This window comes from Melanostigma gelatinosum, assembly GCF_949748355.1.
Source record: "Melanostigma gelatinosum genome assembly, chromosome: 4".
Lineage (NCBI taxonomy): Eukaryota > Metazoa > Chordata > Actinopteri > Perciformes > Zoarcidae > Melanostigma > Melanostigma gelatinosum.
In genome coordinates, this window is record NC_136637.1 from 21191236 (window position 1) to 21203401 (window position 12166).

The 12166-nt window shown below is 45.1% G+C and overlaps 1 protein-coding gene across 1 annotated transcript in view; it reads left to right on the top strand.

The window, feature by feature from the left end:
* insrb (insulin receptor b) overlaps positions 1-10512 on the top strand; it is a gene marked incomplete at both ends in the record, with an annotated part of 29922 nt that extends 19410 nt beyond the window's left edge. The window contains 3 exons of the mRNA XM_079267234.1: positions 8495-8703; positions 8849-8982; positions 10482-10512. Coding sequence (XP_079123360.1) covers positions 8495-8703; positions 8849-8982; positions 10482-10512 — 374 coding nt within the window. The remainder of the gene's footprint in view (positions 1-8494; positions 8704-8848; positions 8983-10481) is intronic.
* Positions 10513-12166: the final 1654 nt, after the last annotated feature.

The window sequence follows — 12166 nt, forward strand, 5'->3', positions numbered from 1 at the left end:
ATGTTTTTACATTTTATGTCCCAAGTTCTTTTCATGACCACTGGCCCTTCAAACCCAAGCCAACGTGTCAGACAATTCAACCATTTTTGTCAATATCTGACGGGGTTTTTCAGCTCCTTAAGGACAGAATTCTTTCTACCAGATCTGTGTTTCATCTTCTTGCAAATATTTGGCAGAGTCTCATTTAATCAGCTTGAAGCAGCAGACGTGTTCGTTTTGCTGCACAGTAAAAAACAAAAATGGAAGTCAGAAAGGCGAGACGGTCTTAGTAAGAAGACATATAAGACACTTTAAATTAAATTGTCCGTATGTGTGGATAATTCTAGCAGATAACAATAATCACTGAATACAGTACGAGTCAGGGCCAGCAACTGATTTGTTCTCCAGTCTTGGGGTCGGGGGGGGGGGGGGGGGTAAGAAGGGAGGGTCGCTATGAACAAAAGAAAGATGCTCGAACTTCACGTGTCTGTGACATGTGACCTGTGTGCACCTGTGTTTTCGACATAAGACGGGGGAATGTGTGTATGTGACGAGCCTGTTTCTCGTAGTAATGATGGAGAGTTTCCCTCCTTCCTCCCAGAATAGTCTTCTTGAGGCCTTGTGGGATATGAATGCAGCAAGGAGACTGGCCGGATGGGGGGGGGGCTCAGATTTGTCTGATACAAAGAGCAGTGAGGGCACTTAAAATGGCATCTGGCCATATTAAAAAAAAAAAAAAAGCCTTCTCTCAGTGACTCAGAACAAAAGTAAAGTCTGTGATTTAATTTTACTGATTTTTTTTCTCTCGGGAGAAAATGTGTTTGTGCCATCTGAGTTCTCCTCATAATATTCCAACATTTTGGAGGATTTATCATCTCTTCTGAAACTTCAAACGTGTGAGATATGTAGTAATGTTATAGTGTTAGGTGTGTTAGGTGTGTTGCTCTGCTCTTTGTGCATGAATGCGCGTGTATGTGTACTTGTGTGTGCTTGCCTGTGTTCTGTAGCTCTGCTTCGTGCGATGCTGTGAATATGAAATAGGGCAGCTAGCATCTGCACTGCAGCCGTCCCGCCCAAGCCCCCCCCCCCCCCCCCCCCCCTACTGCTCAGTGCAGCTGGCCAGCCTGCAGAAACACAGGACCATGTCACTTGTGTCCGTGTCTTTGTTTGCGTTTACCTGTACAAGACGTGTTTTTTATATCTGTGCATGCAAGTTTGTCTTCACATTTGCCCGTATGCTTGTTGCTACATCTTCATCTGTCCCCGTGCATCAGCATGCTGGCCTCTTATATCTATATGAAAGGATAGAAACTCCCAAAAAATCCCAAAACTTGTTATCTTTTATTTAGTCTCTCTTAGGCAAAGAGATTCCAAATATTCTGCTGATTATCTTCCTCGTTTAATTGATGAAATAGTTTATAAAATGTCAGCATATATTAACAAATGCCCTTCACAGGCTCAGCTGAAAGATATTCAGCTAACCATCATACAAAACAAAGAAGAGCAACATTGTTCACAGCCAAAAAAGTATTTAAATGAAAAAATGACGGACTCTTGGTCCTCGTCTTTTCACAGGCTAAACTGTGCGTTGTCCCCAACAACGCAGAGTCCTCGTCCCGGTCATGAGGGCGAGCTGAACTCAAAGCCCCTGAAACCCAAGAAAGCCAGGAAAGAGAGAAAGGACTAGAGGTGGCGGTTGGCGGTTGGAGGAGAGGAAAGAGAGAAAGATGGAGTAAGGGAAGACGAGAGTAGAAAAAGAAAGAATCCGACAATCATCCTTTTGACAAACATTTTTTTCAGTGTCAACTGCGGACAGAGAGAAAGAAAGAGAGAGATTTGCCTTTCTCTCCGTCTCTTTCTGCGGCTAATATGAGGCGATAATGGGCCATTGAGGCAGAAAGGGAAGGCTTAAAAACACCTTAGTCATGACTGGGCTGCCACTCAGCGCCACTGAGTAAATCACCCAGATGAAGGAGTATTTATCTAACTGCACTTAGTGTTGAGTTAAAGATGTGTATTCTCTGTCTGCAGCTCTTTGTGGCTTTGTGTTCTTTTTGTTTGTTTGTATAGAGCTAGAATAGAAAATATTGTTTGGTGTTAGTTGATTAATTCAGTCATTTAATTTCCTCCGACATGGTAGAAGAAGTTGGACCTTTTCGCGTCAATTATTATCAGACTGGATGATGAAAAGTACTCTGAGGGATCATTTTTCTTGAACCGGTCTCAGTGTAAGGTAGATGGGGACTCTCCAGTGGATTTACTGGTTCTAAGTTGACTGATAAGCGACACAGCAGGTGTTTGTTGCTCAAAATGCTGCAACTAGAAAGCAGCAGCAGAAATCACAATTCCCTGTCAAACACCATTGGAGTGAACGTGGAACCGCTCCCAACCTGGTCCTCATTGTCTGACGCATGTCTCTCTCAAGGGATGCCACGGGCTCCATTTTCAGAGTCTTTAGAGAAGACCAGAGAGAGTGACCACTGGATCTGACCGCACACTGAGCACGGTGCCAGCCTTTTGTTCACTGGCTGACTGCAGTTATGTTATGAAGAAACTCCTGCCTCTGTTGTGGTGAGTGTGTGTGTGTGTGTGTGCGTGTGTGAGTGATTCTCGCTCGTGGTGATGTGAAGGAAAATCATGAGGCCAGTGATGCAGGTGTCTTGCACTGTAGATGGATGTTCACGTCCGCTGCCTCTCTCCATCACCTTCCCACTGTCACCAAACTGTCTAGTCAGCAAAATCTGCTGGACCTCTGTGTGTGTGTGTGTGTGTGTTTGTATAAGAGTGTGTCACAACATGATCTCTGTTATGTATGTGTGTGTATGTGTGTGTGAGAGAAAAAGAGAGAATTTGTGTTGACTGTAGCAGTGCATGTATAAATGTGTGTGTGTGTGTGTGTGTGGTCCCAGCTTGTCTTTGTTTGTGTGTGTTTTTCATGTTTGCACCTAGATGTCAGAGAAAATGCAGCCAGCAGCAAATGCTGAAGCTGATGGCAGTGTGAGAAAATTAAAGATGTGGCACTGGGAGGGAGGAGAGGGAGGGATGAGGATGGGCGAGTGTGGAGGGTAGGATCTGTTGGAGGAGAGAAGAATAAGGGAGTGGCGAAGAGGACCGTCAGTGGGACGTATTGATCGTAGCTCCATCCCGAGCGTCTGTAATTAGATCTAGTAGCTGCGGCTTTCTGGAGGAGCAAATTTGTCACCTGGGGCCAGACACCACGGCTGGGCGGGACAGGGGGGAGGAAAGGAAACTGGCACAGGAGGGTCAAGAGGAGACGAGGAGGAGAGAGAGAGAGAGAGAGAGAGGGGAGGGGGGGATAAGTCAGAGGAGAGAAGAGTGCAAAGCTTCCAGGGACACAGAGAGATGGAGAGTGTGTTGCTTTACGATGAAAAGACAGGACACAAATGATGACTAGAGGGGAATCTAAGAAAGCGCCTGTTGGGAGCGTGCAGCTAATTACTGCAGACAGTCTATGTCTGGACTCATCTCCATGGTAACAAGATGGGCCGGCAGGGCTGGCCGGCGCACAGGAAGACGAAGACGAGGAAATCAATGAGCAGACAGACAAAGCAGGCGGCAAAGCAATGCTCGTTCAGCCACATTCACCCTTTCATTACACATCGCACAGCATAACGTACGTCGTCCTGTCTGTACAGATGTGACTGAACGGGTTCGCAGCAGGCTAGAGACCAGAGAAGGTTGCTCGTGATCCAAATGTTTGGATCTTGCGGCAGTTACGCGTCCGTGTCGACCGTAAGTTTCTGCTCTCTCAGCAGATACTGTTGAATTGTCCTTGAGCAAAGCAAGAAACCTCTGATTGATTTGATCAAGCTTTTTCTTTTTTTAAGTGGCCAAGTGCTGAAGTCTTGTCATTTTAATGACTGTTGGCAGCAAATGAAGACGATGTTATTGGATTTCGTTTGGGATAGTGTACATTTAAAAGCCTTGTTACCAACATTAACCGCCCCATCTTTGATATGCGGAGATAGACGGAGTGCTACTGTTTATGTAGGTGAACACGTAGACGTGTTGAGGCAGGTATGCAGATATGTGGAAGGGCTGTGATCGTGTGCATGTGTGTGTGAGACGGAGAGACCAAACTGTCCTTCGATATCTCGCTGAATTCTAATGTGATTGGCAACTTTTAAAACCTTTAAACAAAACAGAAGTCTGAAAATGACCTGCTTAGACAAAGGGCATGTCATTGAGTTTGTGGGTGAGGGAGGTTTGTATAGTGGACCAAACACTAAAAAGAAACCGCTGTGTGTGTGTGTGTGTGTGTGTGTGTGTGTGTGTGTGTGTTTTTTGTGTGTGTGTGAGAGAGAGAAAGACGAGCCCTGTTCTCTTTCAGCCAATTCCAACCATCAGCAACCCAATTTAGTCTGGGTCATTTAGCCAATAGGACATACACACACGCAGCAACAAGGTTGTCGGGGGTGCTCTGACTTTTAATACAGGAGATTGTTTGTAAAAGACGATAAAATGGTAAATATGTCCATATCACCAGTTTGCGTATGTTCAAAGGAGGAAATGCACGTACGGCAAAATATATTCCGATTTATAAAACCTTGCGTGCGCCTGCCATTGCCCAATTTCCTTTTACTGATCCCAGATCAACCTGTAAATCAGCTGGTTCAGCCTTACATCCCGCCCTCTACACGCCCACATTCAACCGTAAATGGTCAATGCAAAGCACCTTATGAATATTGATGCGTAGAAATGCGCCTGCTGATCAACGGGACTTTACGTTCCCTCCTAATTCTTCCATTTACGCAGTCCTACCGTCACGCTTTAAAGCCTGACTGGATATGTTAGGCTGATATCAATAGAAGGCATCCAATACTAATTCAATATCTGACGTCTGGTTTGACATAAACGCACGCATATCATCAACAATAATTACTTAATTTGGTCATTTTCAGCCCGCTGCACATACTGTACCTGCATGGTTAGTGTCTGCCCAGTGTGCCTGTTGACCCACACAGCTTTGTAACCACAGTGAAATATCTTCACATTTCCAAGTATACTCGAGTAAACTCAACAGTACTTACTCTACGCAGGAAACCTCTAAGTTTCCTGCGTTTGGTAAGTTGCTTTCATAATGGCGTTTTGTTTTTATCTGTGTGTCAGCAACCCTGAGAGGGAGTGGCTGTTGCAGAGCAAAAGGAAGGGTATGACTGTTTACTTTTTTATTCATCCTTTAATGCAGGTTGGAAAAAGTTTGCACATAGACAATGCATAATAGTGCAGTGGTCCACCTTCTCTCTCTCTCTCTCTCTCTCTCTCTCTCTCTCTCTCTCTCTCTCTCTCTCTCTCTCTCTCTCTCTCTCTCTCTCTCATACACTGCATGTTTCATTTGAAAATATCAATAGAAGCTTAGAATGAAAAAAACAACATCCAGTAGCTCTACGATGTATTGATCTCAGCATGCCCTTGTGTAGAATAGATGTTACTATATACATTTTTTTGGACGATGATTTTGCATGTCATTGTTTTTCCTAAAGCAATATCGTCAGTCAGGAAATTTCAATATCGCCCAACCGTACTTACCGTATTCCCCCTCTGCTCTCCTTTTGGCCATAACAGTGAACACAAACTGACCTCAGCCTATTTGTATTTGTCTATTAGTGCGCTTGCTTGCATGTGTGTTGACGCTTCTTATGACAGTATCGCTCTCTCCCTCCCAGCAATCGGTGTGTTTTTGTTTACACTCTTTCCCCTCCTCCCCGTCGCTCTCCTCGACTCTCTCAGGGCGAATGTCTTACATCAGATCACTCAGCGTTTACAGCACAGCTTTTGAAGCTTAGGACTCCCACCGTGGCCAAATATAGTAAACGTGAATCCAGCAGCTATATGTGTGTGTGTGTGTGTGTGTGTGTGTGTGTGTGTGTGTAAGAGGGTGTATGCGTGTCTGCGTGCATGTGTTCTCCTGAGTAAATGGCTCTGGGGTAAAAACGTGTTTGTTATTGTTCCCAGCACATCGCCTGTAGACTACACTGCCAATTAAAGGGGAGGTTTTATGTGTTAAGAGCAGGAAGTATTGCTGTGTGTGGCTGCACGCTATTGGCTGCTCAGCGTTTCCCATGTTCCTTCCCTGGGGACTGTACAGCCAGGGCTCTTTACTACCATGGCCAAATGAAAGGTAAACACAACACACCTTTGCATTTAAAACCCTTACTGGGACTTTATGTGTGTGTGTGTAAGGAAGCGGCAAGCAAATTATTGAATGACACCGTGAGGTTTACACATACATGTGTGTGTGTGTGTGTTAAGCTTTTAATGAGAGATTAGCTCTCCAGGATGCTACCGCCTCCTCCTCCTCTTGTTGTTGAAGCACGAGGGAAGTCATCCTTCCATCCATCCAGCCTTAAGCTCGTTGTAATTCACCCAAAGCGGCAGTCTTCCCTGGCATGCTGGCTACTTGGCTGCGTCTGCCCCCTGTCTGCCCCAGCAAGGCCAGGGTTAACCCTGGGCGTCTCTCTCCTCCCCAACATGGAAGGCCATTGAATGGCTGCCTCCCCCAGTCAGCAAACACATTGGCTGAAGCTGAGGGTGGATCTGGGGTTGGAGCGGCACTCAGGCATGGATCCACGACTGGAGCTGGATCTGCGAGCAGTCTCAGCCCTCCCTCCTCTGTTATGTGATGCCGCGGTCACAGCATGTACACACACAGCAGACAGACGGGAGGGGGAGGGCTGGAGAAGAGCTGTGCATTTTTCTCCGTGGGTCAGAGACGACTGTGTGCAGTGTTGGGTTTACTAGCTCACAGTAAAGAAAATGCAGTGGAGCGACCCCTGCATGAACCAACCCAGAAGGTTGAAAATACTGTTTTGTTCTCCATTAGTCATTACCCCTTTTACGCGGTTTCGACCCTCTGTCCCTTTCGTCATTGTTCTTTTCTTTAACCTCGATATCCCACCCCTCCGCTCCCCCTGCCACAACCCCGTCTGTCCTCTCTGCTTTTACTCGGTCAGTACAATGGTCAGCCATCCTGTGCAGGGGGGGGGGGGGGTCCTAGCTGTGAGGGCTCATGGGATGTCCTCACAGGGGTGGCATCCCACGAAGGCTCCAGCCTTCGTGGGATGCAGTGCCCCCTTTTAAGTTAACAGTGTGATGCACTTTAAACATTATTTTTTCCAATTTTGTAGCTGCCAGTGAACCAAGTCCATCTTTCTTATTTTAGGTTTGTTTATAGTAAGCACAACTCGATTATCAAAAGTTAATCAAAATACTACCGACAATACAGAATCTTGTAATAATCGTATTTGTGTTTGTAGCCTTTTATTTGACCTAAATCTGCTTCCTGCCCTGACGCTCTCTGGTTCAGTTAACACATGATATCAAAGCTGACAATATCGTGAGAAACATGGCGAGAGGCGGTGACTAACACCTGGGGTCCTGTCTATGATATTTAGCTTTTTTTATCTTGTGGATTCCAAAGTAAATGGAAAGACAAAACACAGATCTTCTGAGGTGTTTCTATTATGTATGGCAGGTAAAGAACATCTGGCTGATGTTCTTTACCTGCCAGTGGATTCTAGACTAAAATGAACTGAACAGCCTCGGTTAACTCGTACTTATTGTCATTTCCTTTCCTGTTCGCCCCAATCAGTATGTGCAGTTAGTAAAAAGACCAGTGCCTGGTATAAGGTGAGATGTAATGAGTCTCTACTGGCCATCAGACAAGGCAATAGCAGCTTCTTTATTAGATCATTACAGGGAACAGGTCAAACCCTACTGCTAATCCAATCACAATTGACACTCAAGCTCTTTCACCAAATGCTGTTTCCCCAATAGGTCAAATGAAACCTGACATGAGCCAATGACATATAACATTACCGCAGAATGCAGATGGGAGGTCATGCAGTTCAGTCAGGATCTTTGTTTGTCACAATTGAGTGATGCAAATATCTGAGTCGGCGATCCACCACCCAGCAATGAAATCACAGATAATTCTGTGCTTTGTATTTTGTGAACTTTGTCCGTTTTTTTCGGCGAGGGTCAAAAGTTTTTCAGTTGCCGGTTTGTACTCGCATTAAAAAGGCAACAAGGAACCGCAAGGCCTCGCCGACATCACCTGCTTATAGTTCACGCGGCCGTGTTCATGTGTGTGTGTATTTCAACAGCAAACATGCATGTGGTTCCTTCGCTGCTCACAGGTCAGAGCAAACCACCGCTCGGTGACCATGTTGACCACAGGGTGTTGCTGTCTCCGCCCCTTCTTGTTTTAACGTTTTGTGAGCTGTTAAATGTTCGACAGAGTGACTGAGACAGAGACGTATCCCTGCCTACATGCAAGTCCTTTGTTTTTGTGTGTATTCTTGTGTGTATTTGTGAACTTTGGCTAAGGCCCACTGCTCTCTCGCTTGTCTCCAAATGCCATCAGAACCAGGAGTTGTTACAAACACAATCTTCGTGGTGATACCTGTTGGGGACAAAATGAAACATGACCATGTGTACGATACCTTATATTAACCACCTCCTTCCCTTTCCCCCCCAATCTGCTTTTCCTCAGTGTGCTTGGACAACTGTAAGCATAGTGCGTGTAGCCTGCAGGGCCAGTGCTGCCATGACCAGTGCCTGGGCAGCTGTTCTGAGCCAGGTAATGCAAGTAGCTGTGTGGCCTGCAGGAACCTCCAGCATGGGAACACCTGTATGGAGAAGTGTCCTCCTGGATACTATGTCTTCAGGGGCTGGCGCTGTGTCAGCTTCTCCTTCTGCCAGGTTGGTAACAACTACAATTCTTAAGGTGTACTCGTCTAATATTTAGCTTAAATGTGGACACGGTAAACTGCAGATGCTGGTGTAAGCATTTGTGTTTCATTTGTGTGTGTGTGTGTGTTTTTTTTGTTGTGTTAATTTAATCCAGGAGCTCCACAACCAGTGTAAACAGACTAAGATGTTGAACCAGGACCGAGACTTGAGCTGCTACGAATATGTCATCCACAACGGGGCCTGTATTCCGGAGTGTCCTTCTGGATACACCACTATCAACTCCACTACGTACGTCTGCCACACACACACACACACATACACAGCCCTTTAATGCCACCATAAACACTGCTGTGTTATTGATGGTGGCCACCATTACATGATCGGAGATGTAATTGTCACCCACAACAAATCATCCCTCTGTGACAGTGGATTGTGGTCACTCAACACACTCAATAACCTTTGCACACAAGAGATGATTGTGTTTGGAAGTAGATCAAACAAAAAAGGGCGGGAGTATTTTTCCACCGTGGAAAGTCTCCCCTGTGGAAGGAAAAGCAGCTGAGCTGCCGAGGACAAATTTACGTCGAGACATTGTAGAGGTGCAAAACATCACCTGCAACTCTGTTTGCCTGGTTATGAAACGTAAACAGTGCTGTTGAGCTGTTTCAAGCATTCAGGTTTTATGATTTACGAGCAAGTGCAGTGTCAATTGATAGCCTGTGAGAAAGCCCACGTTCTTATAATGTGGATACCATATGAAAAAACAAACGCTGATGGCTCCAATGTCAGTTAATATTGGTGTGATATGTTAATAAATTGCACCAAATACAAAGTTGCTATATCGGTGTGAGACTACATAATGTCAAATGAAAATAAGTCCTCTAATCTCAGCTCCATCACATTCTGCTCTCCATGAGTACACAGCTGCATCCAGTCAAATCTTTCCCAAGCTGACCTAAAAGAACAAAACGTTGTCCACAACACTTTGTTCAAGTTTATTTTTTTTGCTTTTCCTATTCCAGTGTTTCTAATCATGTTAAAGTGTTGATTCTTTTGGAAACAGTGCACTGGGGTGAAGTAATGTGCCCAGGTCTTTATGCACCTAATAGCCAATTATTTTCCTATTGAAGGGATTATTCAGTGTTCAGAACCTGAGCTCAACTTTACAGTCTGTCTGGGACCTGTTTACTTATTATGGTTGAGTGATTCCCAGGAGATTATTTCATGTTAAATAACAGCGAAATAGTAATAATGATTGTTGGTTGATCGTCGGAACTTTGGTGGATGTTTTTAAACCCACTTAGGGTAACAAGCATGTACACTGACAGGGTCACTGTCAAACGGGGGTAGAAGAACATCAACTGGCTTCCTCATTTAGCGCCAGTCGCTGTTGCTAAACGAGGACACAGATTTGTTTTGAGACCGCTCCTGTTTTCATGCTTTCACATACACCGGTGTGTGCAATGAGGATACAATGTTTTTCAGGGGAAACTTGATGCATGTAACACTCCTGTTGTTTATTTTTGGCGAGGCAAATCTGACTAAACAGCTCTCACAGGAGTTGCCAGTTAGAAAAAAAAAGAAAAAGAAGATCATATGCCAAGTCACATACCAAGGAGTGGGAGACTTGTTTATCTAAGCTGTGACAAAAGACTTTACGAGTATGACACCACTTTTTTGTTGGCGTAGAGACAGATAGAGTGACACATTAATGGAGTGTGGGGAAGATTGGGTGAAGAAGAGGCACTGAGAGGTGTGTTTCTCTGAGGTTGTTCTAACACGAGCAGGTGGTGTTCTGGAGACGTCTGCATCGCTTGAAGCCGCAGGTCTGCCGGATGATTGATGGCGTTTGTGTGTTTCTCGTGTACCTGTGACTATACGCGTTTTTTGCGTATACATGTGTACGTGCATGAGCGTACGTGCATTTGAGTGTTTGTGTGTGCCGAACGTGTTTGTGACTACATTAGCTCGTTCCTGGTACAGCGTTTGGTCGGGTTACTTTTTCCAGGTGCAGGCTGGGGGGGAAATGTCCACTGTGTCCAGATGGAGAGAGGTTTATTTATAGAGAGAGAGATATATGTATTCGGTAAATAACACACACACACATGCACAGAGCTTTAGTACACCCAGCGGAAATGGGAAGAACATTTCAACCAAACATTACTTTTTCCAAAATGTATCTTTTTTTGTAAGAGAGGGAGATTGACTTTCCCTTGCATGCTGCCAGCCCACAGGGATTATCAGGTGCTTAGACAGAAAAGAACATTGCTTTAAGTCTCAGTCATATACCCCTGAGGCATGCGGCAGAATGGCATCCCCTGTGTGTGTGTGTGTGTGTGTGGTTACGCATAGATGTATGTGTGTGCACACATTATGTGATAAACAAAACTTTTTCTTTTCGTTGGCATTCTGACGCAGTTGCAACATCAGGGGGCCTCTGTGTGTCTGTTTTGCTGCTCTGGTTTGGTTATAGCAAGAACAAGCGTCATCATCACAGCGGCTTAGCCTGGCAGAAGCTACACCCAGACAGAGACACACACACACACACACACACACACACACACACATGCCCAGACAGTCAGGCAGGCAACTCAGATAGTACATATGAGTACACACACACACACACACACGGTTGGCATCATGATTTTTCCGTGACGCCAATAAACAGTAAACTACCAACTGCCCTTTGCTGTCTGTCAATAGTACAATTCAAATGTAAGTATCAGTAATGTACGTCTGGATGTTTAGTTGCATTAGGGCTGTCCTCAACCAAAGACATTCTTAGTTGACGAACATGTGATATTGTCCACCAATCGATTAGTTGATTTAAAACTGAATTTCTCTGCAAAGAATCACACAAAGGCACCTCTTTAAATCTTGTGTTTACACTTGGATATATTTTCTCCCCGTCTTCATCTGTCTCTCCAGCCGTCCCTAAAATCTACTGAATAGAGTTTGCTCATCTTTCCTGGATGCTGTGGCAGTAGTACAGCAGTGTATGTGTGTGTGTGTGTGTGTGTGAGTGCATGCGTGCACTTGGTCTGGTTCCGCCAGGCCTGGGCCCAAAACCAAACCCGAGCGTCAGCTGCTGCCTCTGTTGCAGATGGTTCTAGCAGACCCTGGAGCCCGAGTCATGGAGTTCAGCCGGACAGATAAACACTGTCTCTTTAAGAGCTGCCATTGGACCCAGCCTGTCTGCCTGTGTGTCTGTGTTTTTCACTACAACGGCCCAAAACATTCTTTCATTCTACACTGCAACTAGAGCATTACTTTGGAGAATTTGAATTTACGATTTTCTATGTGGGAGAAAGGATTTTTTTTCTCACTATTGTTTTTAAGAGATCATTACAGTGTGTTTCCACTCGCCCAGCAGTCTTAGAGGGGAAACAATTATTTGGCCTCTGATTGACGTAAATTATTAAGAGTTTGATAAGATGGAAACTAGGAGAAGGCAGGTGTGTAATGGGTCATT